The following is a 26621-nucleotide window of genomic DNA, read 5'->3' as shown; positions in this document are numbered from 1 at the left end:
ATGAACAATCCATCTCTGCATTCAGGCTTGAGTTTTGCAGTGTACTTCCGAGCATTTCAAGCATAATGAAGAATAGCTTCTTGTTCCACGTTCTTATCTTTGTTTATTTTATTTCAAGGCTTCTGCTTCAGAATTCTGTGACTAGAGATCAAGCAAATAAAAGGGAATTCTGAAGCTCCTATTTGTAATCTACATTCAAAGCACAGGTTCGTCTAAAATCTGCCCCAAAGCCACTACATAGGCACATATTTGGGGCAATCCATAAATTATGGGACACATTTTTTGGTGATTACTCCCTAGTAACACTGAAACATGCAAAATTAAGGACTCACCCATCCCATAACATTTTACATAGCTTACGGGCAGCCCCTTTTGGACATTCTTTACAAGACTGTTGTGCAGACAATGCAGCCAACTTGTATTTCGGGAGATAAATATGTAGATTATATGTGCCTGTCACTTAGTCAGAGAGTAAGGTTTGTCTTGTTAAGGCAGTGGACTGAAATTCAGGAGTCATGGGTTCAATGTCTAGCTAGGCCACAGCTTGGGCAAATCCCTAGAATAAGGGGGCCCTGATACACTAAATGCTATTTCAGTACAATAAAGTCAAACACAGATGCACTTCTTAAAACATTCATACTCTGTATGTTGTTATACTTGCTCAGCCTGATTTTATTTTACAGTTCTAATTTAACTTTTATTTTTTAAATTGAGCTGAATTTTGGTCTTCTTTGCATTTTGGGGCCCACGCAGATAACCCCCAGTATTACAACATGACTAGTATCAAAGATAATCTTAGTAGTATTGCTTGCCTTACTTACAGCCTAAGTAACAATTTCCACATTGATTTAAATACTTTAGATAATCCACCTTTATGGCAGGCAAGCAATAATCTCTCTAAATCTCATTAGATCACAGCTCTGTTGTTTTATATACTAGTTTAAATATTACAGATAATCTTCTATTTGACCAGCTAATATATGACATATTATGCAACAGTTTTACAACAACATTGGATTTGTTCTCTTCTATATTTACAAAGCTGATCAGAAGTTTGCACTACATGCTATTTTTAACTACATGCCAGCGATGCTGGAACTAGGGAAGGTCGGGGTGCTGCCGCACCCCTCTTGCTTGAAGTAGTAATGCCAAATACATGGTTTCCATCATCAGCACCCCCATTCTAAACATTGTTCCAGCACCCCTGCTACAGGCCCCACATTATGGATTTCCCATTTAGATCTGGGTCTGTCAAATGGAACTACGTACCCTTTAGAAAATGGCTAGAACAGCCACATTTAATCCACTTTAAAATCAATTAGAAGATAAAAAAGACCACATTTTTGTCCTTGAATGCGTGAGTGGGACTCCCCCTGAAGTCAACAAGAGCCCCACAGGCACATCTGAGGGCAGCAATTTACCCTATAATTACAACTGTTGGAGTACAGTACACAGGGAGCCCTATACAGTACCACTACACTGAAACTATTGGGAAAACTAGTTTTGCACTGGGAACAGGCGGCATCCCAACTTATCCAGCATACAGTAGCTCATATCATGTCATCAACTTTTACACTGAACAGCCCATTGAAACAAACAGCAGCTCTTCTTAAAAAATGATGGTAACTATATACCTGTGCTTGGGACCATTTCTGCTTTTATTCAATGGCAAAACCCCACATAATATATTAGGAGTAGGATTAGGTCTTTTATAATGACAAAATATTTTTGGGCTTATGGCATTACAAACATTCTAGTAATAATGGTGTGCATATTTTTAAAGTGCAAATAACTGGACATACATTATTTATATAGTGCCATCAATGTGTTTTACAAAACCCAGAACAACATAAGAAGATGTGTGTAATTTTGCTAAATGGAATAGATATGCAAGACAGATAGTTAATGCTACAGTGGAAAGATTAACTTCTGCCATTCAACTGTCACACTTTGCATTTCCTTTAATAAAGGACAATATTTCCACAGAACCAACAGAGAACACGCATGTTTTTCTTGTTTTAAAATATTTTCTACAACAGGTACTGTATTATTTATGGTAAATGGACTACTTTCCATCAAAATCCATTCAGTATGTTAGGTCAATAACATTTTATTTAAGCAGCACATACTGATAATTAATTATTGCTTTACAGGTTATTAATACGGGCCCAGTAATGGGAACCCTTACTTAGATGAGTAGTTGCATTAAAGCCCATGGATCCACTCAGGCAATAGGGTTTGCAAGGCAGTGACCTATATTACCACTTTTAACAGATGTCTTATTGAGTTCATATTTAGTGGGATTTGCTCCCTTCCTTCCCTGTGCAGTTTCCTTTTATTCAGTTCACACCTTTCTTGATGGTCTGTAAACTTCCTCTACTGCCTGTTGATGTTTCTACCATGTTATGCCATGTCCTCACTTGCTGTTTTACCCATTAAGGGTCCTGATCCTGCATTTTCCAATAAATTGGGATTACTACTATGCTAACAAGATATCCCAGAGCACATCGAGAGCTGAACAGACTGAAGAGCCAGAAAGGCAAGTGTGTACTTGGAGCAGAAGATAGTATGGACACAATGAGAAGGCTTCCCAAACAAAAAGATATGCACACCCTTTCTGGATGCTTTGCCTATTGCATCACTCACCAGCTTCAGACCTAGAGCTGTGTAGTAATGAGGTGGCACGTGCATAGTGTAAAACTGTACATCCCCTCTCGCTAACTTTGGTTTTAGCTCTTCATTTTGGAATTTAGCTCAGGCAGGAATGCAGGCAAATAGATCTCCAGTTACTGCTGCTCAGCTCCTACACCAAACACCAGTGGTACACGGAGCATCTGTGCTTCTGCATATGGAATAGACCTTCTCTGTGGGAGGCATCCTCACTTTCCTCTTCTAGTTTCCCTTGTGGAAAGCTCCCACACACCCTAGGACAAATCTGCAGCATCCATGGGGAGTTAGAGCCCAGCAATGTGAGTTGTCAGACGCTTTTCCCACTGGTGCCAAAGATACCCTGTATTTCCACAGCTATTGACTCTCCTGAGCCTCTGTAAGCCAGCACAGGATTTAGTGTTTTGTGAGCTCATTCACCTCTGATCGTAGAGTTTTGACTTGGACTGTCAGCCCTATTCAGTGAAGAGCTAAACAAGAAACTGCCATGAGTGGGTCAACTCAAAATAAGGCTTCTTTTTTGAGAGCAAGACAAAAAAAGAGAAGCCATTATTTATGAAAAAAGCCTAATTACCTCAGTCAAAATATCTGCTAAACACCAGCCATGAAAATATTAATTAGAAACCTTGCAGTGTGATGCTGACTGTTTCTTTAAATACATTTTAAGAGATGTTAGTGTTTGTGCAGCACATGTCCAAGTAAGGGCCCTGGAGTGCAAACTTTTCTATTTTTCCACAAAAACAGGCAAAACACTAGTACTGGTAATGCCACCTTCCCCCAAAGTACCTTGCCCCTGTGCCTTAGGTCTGAGCAGGAGGGACCGCTCCATCCAAATCTGTCTCTCCCTACAGCAAAGATGGCATCAGCTGCAACTGTGATTTTTAGGAGGCGGACACCAGTTCACTACAATCTGGAGAGCAACCACCAGTTTGTTTCACAAAGGCCACCAAATAGCCATCAAATGGCAATAACGTTCAGTCACTATCAATCTGGAATGCATTAGAAAGAGCAACTTGGAGGTCCAAGTCTTCATGTTACTAATCCCTTGAGCGATATCATGGATCTCCTTCCCACACAGACATTTTATCATCAGAATAATTCTAGGCTGATCCAACCTGTGCAAAACTTTGGAAACTGTAACAGACCAAAGTAAAATTTTGTCATTTGGTGACTCTTGAGTCAAGTGGAAGAAAAGCACTTTTATCTTCACAAGCCACAAGCACAGAATATAAAACACAATGTATTCTCTGCAGGTAGACACAAGCAATGGCTCCTACACACTTTATTAAATAAGCCCCATGACAACTAACAACTACCCAAGCTCAACAGAACCACCTCAACTTTCTTCCTGAAAGGTAACCAGCTTGTATGCCATTGCGTGGCAGTGTTCATTGGCACTAGCCTGTGCAAAGAGGATGTCACAACAGCAAATCTTGGTTTAGCCTATTTTGTAGGGGTGTCCAGATGGAGACTCCCCCTGACAAGACTACAAGATGCTTTTCTGCATTCCACCATCTTTCACTTGATTTAAATGAGCCCAGTATCTCCATATCTGGCTGCAACAGTTGTGTTTTATTTTTGGAAATGAGTCCAGTCTAGGAATGATGTAACAGTGACACATCCCCTAACAACAGGCATGTAAAAATCAGGCTAGACAGCAATTTGGATAATCTAGGCAGAAGATCTTGCCCTAACAGACACAGCTAACATGCTCTCTTGGCTGCACATACTCATGCACATCTGTTAAGGTGGCACTGTGCCAATTACAATTTGATCAGACTGTTTTATCAGGGCATATGCACTATGCAAGTGTTGACTTAGATGGGCAGGTTGCATAACAGTACATATCCTAAATGAGATCTCTTTTATATAGCAAGACCCTTCCATGTGTCAGCAATGAAACACTGGCATCACAAGACTTTTTAATCCTCCACATATCTGTTAAACTTAGATCAGCAGGGGAAAGGGGAAGACGTGAAAATAACATGCAAAGCCAATTCTGGCTGCTAAAGACTGGCTCACAGGCATTCTGTTGTTCTAGTTTAATTCCCTGGTGTCACTGTCAGCCATGGGAGTGTCTACAACCAATAGTGCACACAGAAAGGTTTAAGACAGAACTTTTTCATTTGTCTTGAAAAGTCACTATTAGACACATGACATGCCATCCTCACTAGCCCAAGTGACTAGTCAACAAAACAGTACACAGTACTCTTTCATATGGTACAAAACAAAACAAAAAGATTTCACAGCATGACATTTGACTGTACGAAGAACAGAGGCAGGTAAAAATCACAGAAGACAGTTCATCTGTGAGCTACATACAGTTCCTGGATAGTAATAACTGACCTGGTTGGTTTCAATTATCTGATCCAAAGCCTGTAAATGTTTGATGCAAGATTGTAAATGGGAATAAATAAAGGTGTATATTTCCATTTAAAGATGAGTCTCACTCCAAGAGCACTCTCCTGTGAGATGACCTCAATTCTTTTTCTGAGCATACTCAACTATCCATATGCCAGGTTCCATATATACAGGCATGATTACTTGCTCTACATTAAGTAAAAGGTAGTGGCTAACACATGAATCAAACACAGGCAGAATAATGCTGAATATCTTGACAGTCTTCACAATGCAGAACAAAAAGGGCCAGATCCTGCTACCACTAAAGTAAATGGAATTTTACAACTGACCTCAATGGGAGCAGGATTGAGCCATAATATAAGTAATAATTACTCTGCTGAAATAAATTAACTTAGCTTAGAAAGGCTTCCCAGTGTTTGCTTAATGTTTGCATTTGCAAGTTTTATTAAAAGAAATGGTAATATAATCACTTTGAATTTTAAAAGCTAAAATGTAGAATTCTTTGTAAGCAGTTGACGTTTAGCTTTCTTCTGTCCGAATTCTGCATACAGATCTATGTGGGATCAATGGCTCTCCCACACAGGTCAACTTGTAGCATTGAAGCTTTAAGACCTCTATAGAAAAACTGTAACATTTTACTTTATGAATGTTGTTACTACTCAAAACCAAAACAAAAAGCACAGATGTAGAAAATGACTTTGAAAACGTAACACTGTGTAGTTTATACCTACATAAAAAGCTCTGGTTTCTATCTTACTCCCAGTGGAGTTCGCCACAAAACTCTCATTGACTTTAAAATAGTGCAGGACTGAGTCTTAAAACTTGATTCTTTCAGCACTTAAATATATAAATAAATTTACTCAGATACTTAACTATTTGCAGAATTGGACCTTTAGTTTTTACTACCTTAATTACATTTCTTTCTCCAGCTGGTCTGCACTACTATATTTTAATAAAGATAATAATTTAAAACTATTTATAATGTTGCCTTGACAGAGACTCTGAAGTTGCCACTTGGTCCATTCCACCACTCCCACATGTAAAGGTTTTATTACGATTTAAAATTGTCTGTCCTTTAATTCAAACACAATTGCAACCCTCATTTTAATCCATTACTTTCAATACAATTTAGGTCTACTTTTATCTATGGAAAGATACATTCATGATAAGCCTTTAAAGACAACTGGAACATCCATTGAAGTAAAAGGTATATGTTTATTACAGGTGCAATTGAAAACAAACACCCATAGTAGAGGCCAGGAAACTCTCTCTGGTAGCTACAATGACTAGGCCAGACGAATCTGCAATACTGGGGGCCAGTAATGGAGTTTTCCCCTTTACTAGCAGATATAATTTGCCGATGCTGATGTACTCCACAAACCAACCAACCCTGATCCTCAAAATCCCCCATTTGAAACCCATTCGACTAGGGCTCCCCACTTGGCTCCCAAATCCCTTTTGCTTCGAGGATTTTGACTGCGTGCCACGCTGAATAAAAGCGGGAGCAGAGCCCGAAGAGCCTCCCAATATTACTAGCACCCCGGGGCTCACTTTATGGAAGGGCCAGTTTTATGGCCCTTTATTTCTCCCTGTAGAACACGGAGCCGGCTCGGCTCCTTGCGCTTCCCCCCGCGCCCCGCTGGGTGTCGCTGCGCTCCCGCCGCGCTCCCCGCGCCCGCGCCCGCGGGGCACCCACCTGATCCGTGCTGCTGGCGGAGGATGGCGGCCTGGCCCGGCGGGGGCGAGGCCGAGGAGGACGCCGCGGTGGCGGAGGCGGCGGATGAGGCGGCGGCCCCGGCCCCGGCCCCCTGGGGCGGCAGCAGGCGCTTCTCCAGGCCGGGCTCGGCGGTGGCCCTGCTGGCCGGGCTGTACCTGCGCGGGCCGCTGCTCTGGATGTGCGAGACCGCCTCGGCCGCCTGCATGTCGGGCGGGGAGAAGCGCGACAGGACCCGCAGCAGCGCCTGGGCTTTGTGCTCCTGGGTCTCGTCGTCGCTGTAGTCCGACACCCGGCACTCGTACACGCCCTCGTCCTGCCGCCGCACGCCCGACAGCCGCAGCCGGTGCGAGATGTCATTGCCCTGGACCCGCACCGTCTGCAAGAGACCACAGCCCGCGGGCCGGTCACTGCCCCGCGCAGCCCCGCCGGCGGTCAGCGCCCCCGCCCCGTCCCAGTGCACCTCCCCCGCTTCTCCTCCCGGGCCCGTCCCAGTGCACCTCCCCCGCTTCTCCTCCCGGGCCCGTCCCAGTGCACCTCCCCCGCATCTCCTCCCGGGCCCGTCCCAATGCACCTCCCCCGCTTCTCCTCCCGGGCCCGTCCCAGTGCACCTCCCCCTGGCCCAGTGCGGGTAGCCCCGTCCCAGTGCACCTCCCCCGCTTCTCCTCCCGGGCCCGTCCCAGTGCACCTCCCCCGCTTCTCCTCCCGGGCCCGTCCCAGTGCACCTCCCCCGCTTCTCCTCCCGGGCCCGTCCCAGTGCACCTCCCCCGCTTCTCCTCCCGGGCCCGTCCCAGTGCACCTCCCCTGCTTGGACTCGCGTGCCCGTCCCTGTTCACCTCCCCCCGCTTCTCCTCCCGGGCCCGTCCCAATGCACCTCCCCCGCTTCTCCTCCCGGGCCCGTCCCAATGCACCTCCCCCGCTTCTCCTCCCGGGCCCGTCCCTTTGCACCTCCCCCTGGCCCAGTGCGGGTAGCCCCGTCCCAATGCACCTCCCCCGCTTCTCCTCCCGGGCCCGTCCCAGTGCACCTCCCCCTGGCCCAGTGCGGGTACCCCCGTCCCTTTGCACCTCCCCCTGGCCCAGTGCGGGTACCCCCGTCCCAATGCACCTCCCCCGCATCTCCTCCCCCTGGCCCAGCGCGGATACCCCCGTCCCAATGCACCTTCCCTGCATCTTCTCCCCGGGCCTATCCCAGTGCACCTCCCCGTCCCAGCGCGGGTACCCCCGTCCCAATGCACCTCCCCCGCTTCTCCTCCCGGGCCCGTCCCAGTGCACCTCCCCCGCATCTCCTCCCGGGCCCGTCCCAGTGCACCTCCCCCCGCTTCTCCTCCCGGGCCCGTCCCAATGCACCTCCCCCGCTTCTCCTCCCGGGCCCGTCCCAGTGCACCTCCCCCCGCTTCTCCTCCCGGCCCGTCCCAATGCACCTCCCCCGCATCTCCTCCCGGGCCCGTCCCAGTGCACCTCCCCCTGGCCCAGCGCGGGTACCCCCGTCCCTTTGCACCTCCCCCTGGCCCAGTGCGGGTAGCCCCGTCCCAATGCACCTCCCCCGCTTCTCCTCCAGGGCCCGTCCCAATGCACCTCCCCCGCTTCTCCTCCAGGGCCCGTCCCAATGCACCTCCCCCGCTTCTCCTCCCGGGCCCGTCCCAATGCACCTCCCCCTGGCCCAGCGCGGGTACCCCCGTCCCAGTGCACCTCCCCCGCATCTCCTCCCGGGCCCGTCCCAGTGCACCTCCCCTGCTTCTCCTCCCGGGCCCGTCCCAGTGCACCTCCCCCTGGCCCAGCGCGGGTACCCCCGTCCCAATGCACCTCCCCTGCATCTCCTCCCCCTGGCCCAGCGCGGGTACCCCCGTCCCAATGCACCTCCCCCGGTCCCAGCGCGGGTACCCCCGTCCCAATGCACCTTCCCTGCATCTTCTCCCCGGGCCTATCCCAGTGCACCTCCCCGTCCCAGTGCGGGTACCCCCGTCCCAATGCACCTTCCCCGCTTCTCCTCCCGGGCCCGTCCCAGTGCACCTCCCCCTGGCCCAGCGCGGGTACCCCCGTCCCAATGCACCTCCCCTGCATCTCCTCCCCCTGGCCCAGCGCGGGTACCCCCGTCCCAATGCACCTCCCCCGCATCTCCTCCTGGGCCCGTCCCAATGCACCTCCCTCGCTCCCAGTGCGGGTACCCCCGTCCCAATGCACCTCCCTCGCTCCCAGTGCGGGTACCCCCGTCCCAATGCACCTCCCCTGCATCTCCTCCCCCTGGCCCAGTGTGGGTACCCCCGTCCCAATGCACCTCCCCCGCATCTCCTCCCGGGCCCGTCCCAATGCACCTCCCCCTGCCCCAGTGCGGGTACCCCCGTCCCAATGCACCTCCCCCGCATCTCCTCCCCAGGCCTGTCCCAATGCGCCTCCCCATCCCAGTGCGGGTACCCCCATCCCAGTGCACCTCCCCCTGGCCCAGTGCGCCTCCCCATGCCAGTGCAGGTACCCCCATCCCAATGCACCTCCCCCTGGCCCAGTGCGCCTCCCCATCCCAGTGCGGGTACCCCCATCCCAATGCACCTCCCCCTGCCCCAGTGCGGGTACCCCCGTCCCAACGCACCTCCCCCACATCTCCCGGGGCCCGTCCCAATGCACCTCCCCCCTGCCCCAGTGCGGGTACCCCCATCCCAATGCACCTGCCCCCCTTCCCAATGCACCTCCCCTCTGATCTCCTCCCCAGCCTGTCCCAGTGCATGTCCCCTGTCTCAGTGCATCTCCCCTCTGATCTCCTCCCCGGGCTCATCCCAGTGCACCTCCCCGGGCCTGCCCCCATGCACCTCCTCAGGCAGCCCCAGTGCGCGTCCCCCCATCCCGATGCACCTCCCCCGCATCTCCTACAAGCCTGCCCCAGTGCACCTCCCCTCTGATCTCCTCCCCAGGCCTGTCCCAGTGCACCTCCCCGAGCCTGCCCCAATGTACCTCCCCCGCATCTCCTCCCCAGACCCGTCCCAGTGCACCTCCCCAGGCCTGCCCCAGTGCGCATCCCCCCATCCTAATGCACCTCCCCAGGCCTGCCCCAATGTACCTCCCCCGTCCCAGTGCACCTCCCCTCTGATTTCCTCCCTGGGCCTGCCCCAATGCACCTCCCTGAGTCTGCCCAACGCACCTCCCTCTGCCCCCAAGCCTGCCCCAATGCACCTTCCCCTGCCCCAGTGCACCTGACCTTTCCCTCCTGCCCCAGCCTCGAGCCTGCTCCTCTCAGAAATTAATACACCTCCCCTCCCACCTGCTTCACCATCTCTAAGAAATTGGAGGATCTCCCCCCCCCAATAATGAAACATGTAGCAAAGAATTCCACCCTCTACCTCGTCCCAGGCAGAGACTATATTTGTCCCCACCTCCTCTCTGTAGTGCTGTGGGTTGTATAATTATCTGAGACCACCCCAGCTCCTCTCCATAATCAAATCTCTCTCGTTCTATAACCCAACCATCCAGCTCCTCCTCAAAATAAATGACCCCCCGCAAAATTACCAAGTCACTGAACCTATCCCAGCCCTTCCAAAATTAAATGCAGTAAGTGATGCATACTCTAGTCAAACACCAAGCTACCGAATCCACCACTTCCAATGTACTCAACAGTGCACCCATGGCCTCATCCACCCTCAGCTCCAGAAGTAAATGCATCTCTTTCCCTCCTACCCCCCTGGAAATCAAACAGAAAAACACACAACCATTGCTCCTACTCCATTATATTCTATAAATAAATACTTTAAGCACTGCATCTCCCCATCTAAGTCAAAAACCCAGCCACCAATTCCAGTTCTTCCCTTCCAAACTAAATGCACCTCTCCACAGCACTCAAATAACCAGCCACTAATTCTGTCCCTCCCTCTTCCCAAAGTTAATACATTAAACATGCCATCTTTTTTCTAAATTTATTTTTAAAAAGCCACTAATCCTGCCCTCATCCCCTTCCAATACTAAAGGCATAGAATCGCAGAATATCAGGGTTGGAAGGGACCTCAGGAGGTCATCTAGTCCAACCTCCTGCTCAAAGCAGGACCAAACCCAACTAAATCTTCCCAGCCAGGGCTTTGTCAAGCCTGACCTTAAAAACTTCTAAGGAAGGAGATTCCACCACCTCCCTAGCTAACCCATTCCAGTGCTTCACCACCCTCCTAGTGAAAAAGTTTTTCCTAATATCCACCCTAAACCTCCCCCACTGCAACTTGAGACCATTACTCCTTGTTCTCTCATCAGGTACCACTGAGAACAGTCTAGATCCATCCTCTTTGGAACCCCCTTTCAGGTAGTTGAAAGCAGCTATCAAATCCCTCTCATTCTTCTCTTCTGCAGACTAAACAATCCCAGTTCCCTCAGCCTCTCCTCATAAGTCATGTGCTCCAGCCCCCTAATCATTTTTGTTGCCCTCCGCTGGACTCTTTCCAATTTTTCCACATCTCCCATCTAAAACCAACGGTCAGCCACTAATCTTCCAATTGCCTTTCTAAAAATAAATCCGAGTAGTAATCTTTCCCCAAAATGAAACACAGCCCCTCCCAACTCCAACACCTAGCCTGCTAAAAATAATGCATTTCCTCTCTCTTACCCCCTACAAACCACCCAGCCAACCTTTCCCCTCCCTTCTAAAAATACACGCCTTAACTAATACATCTCTCCCTATCCCCAATCCAACACAAAATACCCAAATACCTTCATATGTAATGGCCAGACTGCACACACCATCCCTCTAGCTATTACCTAGTGCCTTCTACCCTCAGATATCCCCATTATAAACACAGGATGAAGGGTCAAATTCTGCTGACTTTACTGATTGCCTTTAATTTCAGTGGGACTATTAGCCAGAGTGAATTAAAAGATCTCATCTATCTTTACTCCCAACTGCAGTGTTTAATCTCTGCAAGATTCTCCCTACCTTCCCTAGCACCCTTTTCTTACTCCCACTGATGGAAACAGAAGAGTGACAGTGATGGGATTAAAGCCAAACAAATAAACGGGCCTGCTCATGCTCCCAGTGAAATCAGTGACTGGATCGGGCCTGAAATCAACAGAAATTGGATATAATGTGCTATAAAGAAATTTGACATTGCTGGGGGGAGTGGTGGGTTTTCAGTAGCGGAAGCAGCCAAATGAAAAGCAGAATTATCACTTGACCTGACCTCCAGTACTTTCCAGGTGAGATCAAAGAAGGGGAGAAAAAACAAATACCTCTTGCCTGGATTTGCAAGTAATAAAACTTGACAGTTAAAATAGCAACAGATGGCAACATTTTGATGGCGATATGGCACACCAAGGAGAGGAAAAGATGTACATGCCCACTGTGCTCCACCATTTCCCTTGCTCTAGAGGGTTAAACTGCCTGAAATCATGTTTTGGGGTGTTACAAAACCAGCATGTACATATAGAAACTGTGCACCACTCAGTTTGATCTGCACTTACGCTGATTTTAGTTGCATCCTTATTTGTTACCTAAAAAAGCAGAGAAGGAAACATGTTAGACTAGACTCCTAAAGCATATTAACATTATTATAAGCACCCACGTCCCCAGCTAAACAGATGGTAGGACAGACAGATCTTCAGCGCAACTTTCATAACTTGTTTCAAACTGATTGTGCGTGACTATTGGGAGAATTTGGATTTGATTTAATCAATTAGTGCTTAAGGAACAGGATTGCTTTGGTAAAATGTAACTGGGCTTATTAGATGCCTGTAGTGAAAGTTTTGCCTTGCTAAGGGATATATATCTGCAGAAGAATGTTTGGTCGTTGCATAAACAGAGCGACGGTAATTGTAAAAAGCCCAATTAAATTTGAAATAGCCATTGTAGGTAGGGGTGGTTGTTTTCTATGGCAGTGCAGAGCTGCGCATGGAAATGACTTGGGAAAGCCAGATCCTGAGTTGCTTTAGTGCAGGGATGAGATCCCTAAACAGCACAAGATCAGATGCAGCTCGTCAGTTTTTTAATCTGATTTATTTCCTTGTTACAATCAACTTTATTGTAAAAAGAAATGATGCCTCTGATCTCTCTGATGTGCTTCCCAAGGAGAGAGTCATTTTCTGGGCATCCCCTGTCACCATTTATTGTAAAAGCAGCTCACAGTTGTATATAAGGTTAAAGAAGACATTTAAATCCAAGCGATTTATTTCCCTCTCTGACAACAGACGTACATTTTCCCCAGCTAGACAGGCATCACATTAGTTCGAAGTCTATATGCTTTGCATCTATATTTGAGCCTTGCAGGAAAACAAGCCTGCCATATAGCTAGGACCTGGTGTAAACATTAGAGGCTCCTCAGGGAGTATCATCAGGCTTAATGGCTCTGTGGTAGGAAAAGGTCAGAAGCTGTATATACTTTAGAAAGACACATCGTGGAACTCCTGCTCAAAACTTCTCCTCTGATGTTTAACCTTGTTTATATAGTGGGCAGCAAAGCGTGTTGCGCCAAGATCTAGGCTGCAGAATAAACTGGGTGTCAGGGAAATGCAGCCTAGACATTAAGACTGGGGCCAATATTGGAGCCAAGAGGCCTTCAGCGGATTGAGAAAGAAGACACAAGATTTAACCTGCTTCCCTTAAGGCATGTTAATCACTTCATTTGAGTATGTAAATAAATCATCCCACTGCAGAATTGTCCTGCAGGATCTCCAGCCAGGAGCATATCCCGCTCTCCTCCATCTGCTCTTATTAATCATCTACATAGAGGAGCTCATCTTGTTTAATCAACCTCTCCCACGTTTGTTCGTGGTGATTTCCAGCTCGGTTCAGACTAGCACAGTTGCCTCCTGTTTATCCCCGCTTTGTAATGTAATACAATAAACCGGGTTAAAGCTGCTCTCTGCGATGGGGTTTGCAGTGAGACCGATATTTACCATTCTCTAAGAACATGCTTACAATCCCCAACGTGCTGTCAGATTTTCTGGGGCGCATGATCACCAAATTCTAGTCTCTCCCCCATTCCACGGGCGAGTTTAGGACACCCGGGGATTCCCACCTACTTCACGGTATGTAACAGGGGAAGCGCCTTTCCCCGGCAGTGTCTGTTCGCGTTATTTAACCACTCTCTGCGCATGTTGCACTAAATGAACAGGTACGTTTCCGTGGCATTTTGTTACCTTGCTTCTGCTGCCAGGGGCACTGATGGCTAATTCATGAGCAAGTTCTCTGGCTGGTTCTTTAAGGTACCACCACTGGATTTCCAAGGAGTAAGAGGTGGATCCGCTGGCCCGAAAAGCACAAGGCATCTCAATATCATCTCCCTCCCTAACAGTCACATCTTTGGGAACTTCAGTAAATGTAGCTGGGAGGAGAAGATAGAATTACAAGGGCTGGTTAACAGGAGAGATTAAGAGACAAAATCAGTCCGGTTCGTCGTAATCTGATCTGCTTTAACTCGAGGGCTAAGCGCTGTCGGGTAAATGAGCGTCTCGCGTCTCAGCGGCTAAAGCCCGAGCTCGGCAGCCTGGCTCAGTGAGAACACAGGCGAGCTCGGTTCTCCTTCACCCCGCTGCCTGGGCACCGACTGGTGCACCCGCGCCAGTGGCAACGGAGACGAGTCTGGGGAGTGCTGGACAGAAAAGCTCCTCTCCGAATATGAGGAGACGCATGTTTCTGTCACACAAATCGCCAGCCAACACCTGCAGGTTTCAAATCGTTCTCCGCCAGCCAGCCCGCAGCCGAGCGCAGGCAGGCTGCAGTCCCGCAGATCCTGGTGCGTGCCCTGTGCCTCCGGGCGTCAGAGAACTAACCCCCCAGCGACCACCTGCGATAGCCATAGCGTCACCCTGTTCTCCTCCTCTGTATAACCCCCCCACCCCCCAACACACACTACACAAACAGTAAAGTTCTCGCACCGCAAAGGTGCAAACCAGTTACGTCTATTGCGCGCAATAGCGACCGGGTGACAGGAACATCGGAGCTGATACCAGAACACTGATTGTTATCCGAAGGAGAATGAGGTTTTGCCGAGTCAAACACACGGTTCCCCTGGCCACTAGCCCTTCCCAGCCCCCTTAGATTTCTCCCCGCACGGTTCTGCTGGCTTCCTTTCTAGCGAGCTGCATGTGGGGTGGCGATTTGCTAGAGGAAGAAGCAAAGTTTCCTACTTACCGTTTACGATGAACAGCAGGGGTGCATTGAACATCAGGTAACCAAGGGCGCCGAACAGCCCTCGATTTTCCATTTCATATATGGAAACTTCAGGGTGGAGGGCAAGTCGGGAATCTAGCGTGACCACAACACAGCTAAGAAATCTGCAATCCCATTGCAAAGAGAAGCCGCGTCTCCGACACTAGTCCAGGGGCAAGACTCTTCCCAAAAACCAAAAAGCCAACAGCCACCCAGCTAACTTTACAAAAATAAACACATTTGGAAGGGAGTATAAAATCCACAGCCGGCTGATCGCATGTGCTGTCGGGAGGACGTGTAGCTCCTGAGGATGAAATTATAAATCTTGTCCCCGGTATTTCCCCCCCACCGGATTCTCCCCGACACTAAACGGGATTCAACTTCCTTGTGTTGAATAGGATGTTTTGCCGTCCAGAAGCAGGGGCCGGATCCCGAGCTCCCCTCCAAGACCCATCACAATGGCCAGTCTGGGCTCGATTTTCAAGGACGGTCCGAGGCGGCGGCGGCGGCGGCTTCACTCTCAATCTGGGGAGCAATCGAGCCTTTCCTGTTTGTGGCCCGGGGTGTCTCTTGCGGCGGTGGGGATGGCAGGTCCAAACCCGCCGCTTGCTGCTGCTGCGCTCTGCAGCCCGGCCCGGGCACGAAACCACAGGCTTCCCCCCCGCCACTCTCACACCGACACGCGGTTCGACCTATGAGAGGGAATTTCAGGATCTGACGTCCCCGCGTAATGCAGCCCCGAACACACAAAGGGAGTCAGACCGCTTGGGTTGTGCTCCCGTCCCTGCCGCCAAGCAGCGCAGCAAAAAGCGCCCGCAGTTCGTGTTGACAATCCCCCAACCAAGGCAGGACAAAACCAGGATCCCTGCCCGCCCGCCCTCCCCCCCCCCCGCGCCTTCGGGTCTCGTTACACGTTTGCTAGCGCGGGTGCCGGGCTCGGGCTGGGGGATGTTCCCTCTGCTCCAGGATTCAGCCCGTTCCCCCCTCTACCCCCACAGCGGCGCGTCCCCGATCGGCACTGGGAGCCCAGCCGAGCCGAGCCGATCGCCTGTGAATCCCGGGCGCCGCCCGCTGGGCCCCCGGAACAGCTGGACTTCAAGTGAACAACATCTGGGCGGCGGTTCGCCAGGCCGGGCAAGCTCCCGGCCCGGCCCGGCCGCCGCTGAACGCCCACTCCCCTGGGCAGCGTAGTGGGCAGAAATAACGCCCCGGCCCGGCGCCTGGTCGGTCTCTCTCTCCGCCCACCCCCGGGCGGTGCCGCCGGGCAGCCGCCCGCAGCCTCCGCCACCCCCGTCTCCCCCGCCTTACCTGGGGCTCCCGCCGCCTCGCCCGCTGCCAGCCCGGCGCGGCTGCTGCCCCATGCTGGGCAAAGCTCGGCGGGGCGAACACGCAGCCCAAGTGCCCGGCGGTGACCCGGGGCGCACAGACCGAGCGAGCGGTGCCCGAGGGTCCCGGCCGCTGCCCTGCCCAGGTGCCGCGCTCGGAGCCGGGGGCTGGGGACACACGGACTAGTTGATTCGGAGCAAGCCAGATTTCCGGTTGGGCCCCCGGGCGGGAGGGGGTGTTTCCTGCCCTCATCTAGGGAGACAGCCCGGCCCCGCGCCCCTCCCGCCGTCCGCCCCCTCCGGCGGCTGGCCCGGCACACTCGGGTCCCCGGCGGCGCAGAGCCGCCCCTCGCCCCCAGCTGCGGCCGGGTGGGCGCTTGGACAGCGGCCAAGAGCCCAACAGACTCGCCCGAGCGAGCCTCGCCTGCCCGGCCAGGGGCAGAGAAACCCCCCCTGGGAAGGGAAATAACGCGGGCGGTGCCAGGGACTGACCCGGGCTCCCTGATCTCTGCGGGCGCTTCGTTCACTCCGGGGCTGGCCGGGCAGCTCCCAGGGAACGAGCTGCTCTTTCCCGGCATGTCACAGCGTGCAAGGCTACCGAGCCCCGTGCCAGCCAGCGCGGGATTTCACCTGCCTGCCGGAGGGGAACGAAGGGATCCGAGTCCCTGGCTCTACACAACGCCTGATACTCAGCATAAAGTGCCGGGCCAGAGTCTCGCTGGAATTACTCGTGTTCTGGTTCATGCGAGTCCCTGAGGAAGGAGGAGCGGGGATGTGTTTGGGGGGAGGTGATGGAAGACAAGGAATTCCACCCTCTACCTCGCCCCAGGCAGAGAATATAGTTGTCCCCTCCTCCTCCTCTCTGTAGTACTGTGGACAGTATAATTATTTTGCTACATAAATTACAACACACACCACTTACCTCAATCTGCAGCATTTTCCAGTGCTGGTCAACGTTATATGGTCATCCATACAAGTGCTATCACGCCGTCTTCATTAGAAAACGCACTTCCAGGGAGCTTTTCAATTGGCACTGAAAATTTGCTACAAACTGAAAAGTGAAATAGAAGGTGTTGGCAAAGCAGTCACAGGAAAGGTTATTTCTTAGAGACATTAAGCTTAAAAAATAAAGGATTAAACAATTTATTAACTGAAAAGATGGCTGTCCATCTACTGAGTTAATAAAATTTACCTTAAATATTTTTATTGTGCATTTGCAGCCTCAGAAGATTTTCTGCATTGGTACTAATCAATAAACTTCCATTTTCATAAAATGTTGGAGACTACCTGGCAAATAGCCTCAGAGTGCTCTCTCAACTCGGTCATAAACATATCTTTGGCTAACACACAGCCGGGGCCTGGAGTTTTTTACTTGAGGAGCCAGTTATGATTACGGAATTAATGGGAACATCTCCATGTTAATATTATACTGCTATTTCTGATTAAATATTTGTCAGCCAAAAGTTTTTCCCCAGCTACCTGCATGATAAGAGAAGGTGAGGTGGTTATGGCTGCTGTATGTGTGTGAGTGGTGAGTTGTGAGGGCAGTAGTCAACCAGTGCAAGGAATGATATAGAGGACACACTACTAACTCATAACTAACAGTAGGGTGTTTTTAAGCATGAAGCATCTTTGTATCTCTGTCATTGGCAAAGACCATGGTGGTTTGAATACAGTTTAGTACGGCTCACTCTCTAATCTTTCATGGTGGGTTTGGTCAGAATGGGAGACTCCCAAGTAACTGCAGAAAGCTGCTTTGGGAATTCAGCAGGTGGCACTCTTCCTTCTGTGTTAGTGATTAATCAATATTCAATAGTGGCTTGGTGTACTCTGCTGCTGAAGGTGTTGTCTTTCATATGAGAGGTGAAACTGATGATCTGGGCACATGTACTCATTAAATTTGCCATGACTTTAAAAAAAAAAAGAGGAAGGACCCACTCAAACTGTACCTCAGTAATTGCATTGTGTACTCAAATTTGCCCTGCATTTCCAGCTGGAAAGAATAGTTTAAAAGCTGTGGGAAGTGACCACAAAAGGAACTAAAGAAACAACTGGTCATCACTTTTAATAAAGGTGGAACAAGTTCTTTCAATATATAGGCTCTTTTCAGACAGAAGTTGAAAAGCCTTGTGTACATCATCTTTTTCAGACAGAAGTTTGTCTGAAAAAGGTGATGTACACAAGGCTTTTTTTGCCAAAAAATTCCCACTGGTGCTACAGCTAGTTAATCTTCAACTTTGGTAGCATGAGTGGGAGAGCTGCTATAGACAGGACTCCAGTGGCTGGAAGGGTTTCAACCATGGTGTCATCTAACCCTGCTCAGAGCAGATCTTGAAGACACAGTAGCTGATACCAGCAGTGGCAGCCACCAGAGCTCTGTATACAGTAGCTTCTACATTGTTGATACAACTGAATCAATCATAGGAACGCTGAGAAAGTTGTTAGTACAAAAGCTTAGTGTATAGCAGCATTTCCCAAACTTTTTTGGCCACAGAACACTTTTTAGCCTATTACAGAACACTTATAATATTATTTTGTAGTCTTTTTTTGGTTTTCAAATAAAAAAATTGCATTATTTATGCTCAAATATATTTTATTTTATAAAACAAAGCAAAAATACAAATTTAAAATAACTTGAACTAACAATTTCTAACTGGAAAGCGCGTATAAAGTAGTACAAAAATCAAGTGCAAGAGTCAAAATTAAAAACAGTGTTCTACTTAAAAAAATGTTTTTTATATATACACAAACACCAAACAAATTAGATTTTTACTAGGAAAATCTATTTTTATAAACAAATACAAATTTGGATTTAATGGGATTGGTGTTTCTGCGTTTTTCTATCACAAATTCGCTTAATATTAGGAATAATGCTGGAAAGTTGAATCCTCATGTCAGGCGCAGCATCAAGTCTATTCCTATATTTGTTTTTTGTTGCAGTATAATACGAAAATCCTGTCTCACACAAATAAGTTGTAGCAAAAGGAAGGAGCACTCAAACTGCACATTTAGCCATATTAGGGTACTGTTCTATTAGGCAGCTCCAAAAATTATTCAGCAGAAGATCCTTAAACTTTTGTTTCAAATCAGAGTCAGAAATTAAGTCAATTAGGCTTTCATAATCATGCGCAGAAAAAGTCGACTGGTTTGGCTGTAATTACAAAGGGATTTCGAACCCAAGCATTATCATCAGTAGTTGTAGGAAAATATTCCAATAAAGAGGCCTGCAAGTCACGTAAGGGCTGTAAAATGGTGCTGGAAACTTCTTCATGGACTGTAGAATTTATTTCAGTCAGAAATTCATGTACTGTAGGGAAGCAGTCAAAGTTATTCTGTTCTACAGAATATGCCCAGAATTCCGGTTTCTTTTTTAATGATGAAATGATATCCATTGTAGTAAAAATGGTCACATTCTTTCCTTGCAGTGACACATTAATTACATTTAATTTCGCAAAAATATCTGCAAGATACACAAGTCTCATTAGCCACAAGGAATTTGTCAGACAGTCATTAAATTTTCGTCCTGAATTATCTGAAGTGAAGAATACCAGTAGTTCACTACGAAGCTCAAAAAGCCTCACAAGCACTTTCCCTCTGGATAGCCACCTCACTTCCATATGTAAAAGAAGCGTTTTGTGCTGACTACCCATTTCCTCACACAAAATTTTAAATAACCTTGATTGAAGTGGTCGAGATTTGACAAAATTGATAATTTGTACTGCTTCATCGAGCACAGTTTTCAGATATGCTGGTATTTTTTTTTAACTGCAAGTGCTTGTCTGTGTAGAACACAATGGCTCTTAGTGCTTTCTGGTGCCATACTTATGATTTGCGTTACAGCCCCCTTCATCTTCCCGATCATTGCCCGAGCACTGTCAGTACATACATCAATACATTTTCCCCAACTAATTTCATGCTTTCTGATAAGCAGAGATTCACATAAGAGCAGGTCCTCTTCAATAATACTATAAAATCTATATCGGACAAATACTAGTAGCACAGCAAGTCCTGAAATGTCAGTGGACATATCTAGCTGCAATGAATACTCATGGCAAATTTTCAGTCAGCAAACTAGCTCTTTTACTATGTCATCGGCAAGATCTTTAATATGGCGTGCAACAGTATTTGACAACTGCACAGCATCAATTTTTTTTTACCAGACTGCTCACTCAACATGCACGTTACAATATCTTTCATGCAAGGCTTGATAAATGTTCCTCCAATATTGTGAGCTTCTCCGGCAAGCGCTATATGGTTTCTGAGCTGGCTGGTCAGTCAGTTTCCTGGCTGGTATCAGCAAATCGGCTGGGTGGCTGGTGAACAGGTAGCCTACCTGGCCACTGGATGGACAGCCCTGGGAACTGGATTGCCCATCACTCTGCTTTTCCTTCAGCTGGCTGGCTGGTGGGCAGGATGGCAGGAAATCAAACCTGCCTGTCTGGTTTGTGCTGAAAGATTTGATGGACTCAACATGATCCCACAGACTGTTTAGATTCATTGGAAATTTTTTAACCTGCTCAATTAATCACATACCAATGTAAATCTTAGCTATTTACAAAGTTTGTAAAACACCTCTAACAGCTGGCAGCATCTAAGACCCTGTATATAATAGTAATACATGGCCCCTCTTTGTAGTCATCCTGTTCATCAGGTGCTTGAACCATTCCTGTAAGTACAGTGAATTATACTAGCAGGTGGAGTCAGTTAGCTCCAACCATGATATAAGAGCCCATCTAATAAATAATAATACAATAATCTTGCACAACACTTTGCTTCCATTGATCTCCAAGATCTTTGTGAAGGAGGTAAGCATTATTCCCCAGATTAAAGATGGATCAGGGAAGTGAAATGACTTGTTCAAAGTCACCCAGCAATCCAGTGGCACTGCTGGGAATAGATCCCTCCCCTGCTCTTGGGAGTCCTAGTCTGGTCCCAGGATCCACTAAGCCATGTTGCTTCCCTTAGGAAAAAAGATAACCATGGTTTAGGACACACAGATCCTGCAAAGAAAATCTAGGACAAAGTAAGTTTGGAGAGAAAGTTTGTGTTGTTGTTGTTACTCAAGTTACTAATAAAACCAAATCCTGGGAAGGGGGTAGGTTGGACTTTATAGTATATGCATCAAATCCTCAGCAGGAATAGATTGGTATAACTCCATGACTTGCTTTATCGCTTACCAACAAGTGTGGTGATTAGAAAACACCTAGCAAGATAACAGTGTGTCACGTCAGATTATAATTCAGATTCATAATAAATATCTTCCATAACGTGGAAGAAGTTACTTACTTGAATTCCTTGCAGAACTGAGAAAGCTGCAGCATTTTGTAGCTGATGACCTTGACTTTACAATCAACTTCTCCTGCTTTCTTGTCCTCAGTACTTAGCCAAGGAAGCTCCAGTGGCTTGCAGATCCAGATGTCTTCAGATTTTATCTGTATTTTTACATATCAGACTGCCAAGTGCATTAATGAAAACATGGCAAACATTTCATATTTATAAGGGACATTTATAAAGTAGTTTTACCCCAAATGTAGATTTTTATTGAAATATATATTTAAAGTATTCCTCAAAATATTTACAGTTCAAACACTGCAGCATTAAATTAACTCTAAACAGGCTATATTAATTTAGTTTCACTCCTTAGACAGACAAAAAATAAGAATATGAAAAGCGAAAAGGCAATGTAAATTTTAAAAGAACCTTTTATTTGCAATAAATCTAACGTTATTAGTAACAGACACAATTTGCAATGTCTTTTTGTATTGGCAGTGTCCCTTGGATTAAAAACAGTCCTCCAGGGATATCCTGTTTGTATCACACCCAGCCAATCTGATTTTATATGTAACAACTGAGTGCTCTAGTTACATTATCATTCCATACAATTAGAACAGGAAACGTGGACTCAAGTATCATTGTTCACAATTACTAATCTAGGAAAAGGCTAAATCTCTTCATGCTTTGGTCTAATACTAAACAATACTATTATATATTAATCTGAGGAGCCAACATTTTATTGCACATCACTGTGCTTCTATGGTGTCAACAAGTTTTGGAGTTAGCTATTGATTAGGCCCTGCCACTAAATAGGTTTGCCAGAGCCTGGACTCCATCATTTACCTGCTTATGTCTGCACCACGCAGGTGATGAAAGCCAAGAATGCCATTGCTTGGAACAAGAAGCTGTGACCATATACTGCACATTTAGTCACGGATCCTTCAGTGGGATCCACTTAAACAAATCCCAGTGAAACCCTTTCACATGCTTAAACTGAAGCATGTGTTTAGGTACCTTAGTACCACAGTACTTTCCAGGCAAGGAATCACTTCGTAATTATTAGTTGAACCTCACAGCACTCTTGTGTGGTAGGTGAATATTAATATAAACTTGACTATAATCACACTATTTTACTGCTGGGTAAATGGAAATGACTTGCTTTTATAGAAACGTCCTATAGCTTTTCCATAGGATTTTTTTTCTGAATCAATGATTAGATTTTAATAGAGGATTACATCCCTGCTGTATAATTCTACAAGTGGTTCAAAAATAATAGAAAACAGTTTTTAGAATAATTTCTATAGGACCATATTAGACTTCATTTGGACCCTGTGCTTTCATCCTTATTCTGTGCTGATTAACACAAGCTGAGTATCTGGCTCTTTAAATGTGAATTATTTGGCTTTGCTGGTGCTGGACCATGTTTTATAGAAACATATGAAATCCCATAAAAAGACACCAGTAATCTGTAGCTGATGACATTTAAGGCCATTTCTCCTCTCCCCCACCCCAAATTTTTAATAGCCAACAACTCAATTATTTAAATATTCAAAATACTTTCAAATAACTGGCTCAGGAGCCTTTTGGTTTAACAGATCAGTCTGCTGTTTGGGGTTAACTCATTAAAGAAAAAAAGCATGTAGGCCACCCTGTAAAAGGGGTAAAACTGCAAAGTTTTTCCCAGTTATTGCTCATGCCCAGACCATATACAGTGAGTCACTTTTTTTTGTCTTCATGTGAAATCCCAGATCTGTATGTCTCTGACTTTGCCCATCCCTGTAGTATCTCATCGAATCTGCCCTCACCCATCACTCTCCCAAAGTCAGAAATAGGTCCTGTTCCTTAGAGCCCCTTTCCTTTCTTAGATTTGTATTATGACTTTTTCTCATTACAGACTCAAGTTTTTCCCCCGCACAATCACAAGGGACCTATTTTGCTATTGCTAGAGAGGTTAGTTTTCCAGGTGATTCCAAATACTGGTAATGGCAGCCCTGTTCATATATAGCCCCTGCCCCCGATGTGAGAAAGACACTTGCAGACTACTCAGTCTAGCACCACTGTAGCATAGACACAGGTTTCATAGGAACCTTTAGTACTTGATGTTTGTCCCCAAGAATATGAATACTCCAGTAGTGTATTTTAACAAGTTTCTGCAGGCTATTATCTTTAGAAAATAGGTGAGGAGCAAAAAAAAAGTATTGGATACAAACACCACCGCCAAAAAAAGTGATGCTAAAATGTTCACATCTTTGCTTCCAGCACTGTGACCTTCACTGTGGAGTTTCTGCTTCACTGTAGCTCATAACAATAGACTGGCAACTGCCAGCATGGTTCTTTTTAAAATGTCAGTGGTTTAACATCAATTCAGGAGACTTTATTGCATTCCCCCCCACCAATGAGATTTCAATTCCAATCAAGCCAAAACCAAAGTGACAGGATATTTGTATTCCCATAAGAAGTTTGTAAAAGGTCATAAATGCAGCAAGTTCAAAGGGTCCACATTGTTTTCAATATACACGAGTACTTTCTTATTTCCCATTAGCAAACAGTGGGCCGCATTGTCTTGAAGCAATTCCAGGATTTAGAAAATAGGTAGAAATCTAAAATTCTCCTAGCTGCAATTGATTAGTCCTGTTTTGGCACAATGGAGTTAAAACAATGAGAAAACCATGCGTTTCTTAGTGGGCTTATTTATGAAGCATCTTCTCACTTTAGACAAATCAAATGTTCAGTGCTAGGTTTTGTTTTACTTTCAACACAAGGTGCTTAAGATAGAGCTTTCCTGCAGTTGGGTGAGCTACATTTTTGCTTTATACAGTAAATGTATTTTTTACTGGCGTTCATTTCCATCTCATTCAGCTTTCCTCGTCTGCTTTTTGTTAATAAATGTAAGATCTAAAGTTATAAGACAAGATGTACACTTTAAGAGCTTGTGGAAGAAGGAGGCAACGTATGCTTATCATGAGGCAATAGTAATGTGTCTTATAGTGCACCGTGCTTTGCAAAAATATGCTAAATACATAGAGGCAGCCAGATTTTAATGCCACTGTGGGAAGCATTGCCTGCAAGAGGTACTGTAACCCATATAACTAATAGGGAGATATCTCTTTAAGAGATCTGTTGGTGGGGGAGTGGTAGGAATGAGTTGTGGCTAGGTCAGTGTTGCTAGGCAGATGCACGATTAGCACTCATAGCCAGAAGTTTCTGGAATTGGGTGTGGTAGTTTTGCATATACTGAACAAGTTCCCTGATGCTGGACTCAGAAACCAGGGGGGCAAGTAGTCAGTGCAGCTGCTTTACTAATAGCCATGTGCCCTGTGTGGGTTGGGAGACGATGAGAAAAAGCGGGCTGTTTCCCCAAACTCTGAAGCATTTTGCAGGAGTTTTTTTAATCTATATACTTAAACTGAGTGGTTGGTTAATTAGTTAGCTGACTAGCTAACTAAGCGATTTCAGGAGAGGAGGAGGAATAGTCTGCATGGATTCCAGATGAAGGTTTCTACAAGCAAGAGGAGAGAAGTATAGTTGCAGTGCTTTTAACTCAACAAACTCTATAGATTTTGGGGATCAAAGACTGTAATGGAGATTCAGATGAACTCAACCTAAGCTGTTAGGAATTCTGATTTGCTTCTCACTGTTTCTGCGGAGACTGACCTATTTAGATTTAATTTGTCTTTGTTTATGTATGTGTAACTGTGACTATAATGTATGTGGATTATAAAGTAGCCATGTTATGCTGTAGAAAGTAAGTTATTTATTATGTTTCTTTATCATTATAATATCTTATAAAGTTGGTACTTAAGGATTAAGTTAATTCCTTTTGTTCTTTTGGACTTGATTGTGAGGATGTTGACCCTGGACAATCCTTCCTGAAAATCCTTAATGACTGAATTCTTGGTCTCCATGTGTACTCCCACTGAACACTAAGCTAGAGAAAAATACTGCTAAAATTGCAGAGCTTGAGAGGAACATCTCTACAGGATTTTAAAAGTCACCTGCAATAGAAAACAAATTTCTTTTGTGCCCCTTGTGTGTGTTTCCTGTGATGTATGAAGATGCACGAAAGTACGTTTTGTTTTGTTTTTTAAAAACTAATGTTTGGCTTATTTTATTACTATTAATATTGTTGCGACCCCTTTGTGCTAGGTGCTGTACCAACCGTTCCTGCTCCAAATGCATTAGAAATTCAGGTTACGCCTTCTCTTTTGGCCAGGAAGACATTCTGGATGATGGGAGAACTAGTGTAATTACTGGAACACCGCACATACCATGCAAATGTACCCTCCCCTACCCTTGGAGTTTCCTCCTGTATTCTGGACTGAGCCTCTAGGGCATCCTACCCTATGGACAACAGCAATGGTGGCTACAAGAGCCCTCTGACACCATTTCCCAGCATGCTCGGAGTCAGTTGTGGTGACAGAATGGACTAGAGACTCCAGCTGAGGCCAATAGGGAGGCTTCTCAATAGGATGATGTGGTCAGGCAGTTTACTGGGCCAGTGATGAGCCAGGGCTGCTCAGCCCCCCAATGGAGGGGAGAGCTTGACTCAGAGACAAAGAGACTAGTTGAGTAGCTTTGAGTGTGGGAACGGAGGGAGAAGCAGAACAGCGCAGGGAATCTGATTAACTTCCCCTCCCCACAAAAGGAGGCTTTGAACTGCTGTGGGATCTAGTGCAAGGGTCAGACAGTTCCTTCCAGCCCTGCGGATCCAACCTGGCACCAATCATCCAACCTGGCACCAGCTACCAAGGGCCAGCTGAGACCCCTACAAGACATGAAGAGGATCCCTTTGTTTGTTTAGCTGGCCAGCATTCACAGCTCTGCATCACTTGCTTCCGGCCCCATGCTCTGTGTACCATCGAGCTGGGAAGGTGCCAGGGAGGGTGCTGGGGGTTGGGAAGAGTTGAGAACGGTGGGAGATAGTAATTACCTTTAACCTGTTCCCCAGAGCCTATTTTTCTGCGCCCAGTAAAGTCCCTGTGTGCTCTATTCTTATTTTTGGGTGTGTCATTTCTGTGCTGGGGTTTATGTTGATGGACTATATTGTTTCCTGTGTACTGGGTTTTATTGTCCTTGCCAGCAGTGGTAACATTATTCATTTTCCCAAAGGCCAGCACCCCTTCTGGGCTAGGCCCAGTGAGGAGTCACATTGTGGGGAGGCACCAGGCAT

General features: G+C 46.9%; 1 protein-coding gene and 1 pseudogene across 1 annotated transcript in view; both read right to left on the bottom strand.

Annotated features, from left to right (window-relative positions):
• The window catches only part of VSTM2B (V-set and transmembrane domain containing 2B), a 34132-nt gene extending 17747 nt beyond the window's left edge, over positions 1-16385 (bottom strand). Inside the window, exons 1-5 of the mRNA XM_044987121.1 lie at positions 16161-16385; positions 14835-15544; positions 13841-14025; positions 12167-12196; positions 6725-7121 (exon numbers count right to left, since the gene is read on the bottom strand). Coding sequence (XP_044843056.1) covers positions 6725-7121; positions 12167-12196; positions 13841-14025; positions 14835-14907 — 685 coding nt within the window. The 5' untranslated portion in view covers positions 14908-15544; positions 16161-16385. The remainder of the gene's footprint in view (positions 1-6724; positions 7122-12166; positions 12197-13840; positions 14026-14834; positions 15545-16160) is intronic.
• A 2487-nt stretch (positions 16386-18872) lies between these two features.
• LOC123349531 overlaps positions 18873-26621 on the bottom strand; it is a 54585-nt pseudogene continuing 46836 nt past the window's right edge.

The sequence above is a fragment of the Mauremys mutica genome, chromosome 14, assembly GCF_020497125.1.
Source record: "Mauremys mutica isolate MM-2020 ecotype Southern chromosome 14, ASM2049712v1, whole genome shotgun sequence".
Taxonomy (NCBI): Eukaryota; Metazoa; Chordata; order Testudines; family Geoemydidae; genus Mauremys; species Mauremys mutica.
The sequence above is the reverse complement of the archived record's forward strand: the minus strand, read 5'-3'. Positions and strand labels throughout refer to the sequence as shown.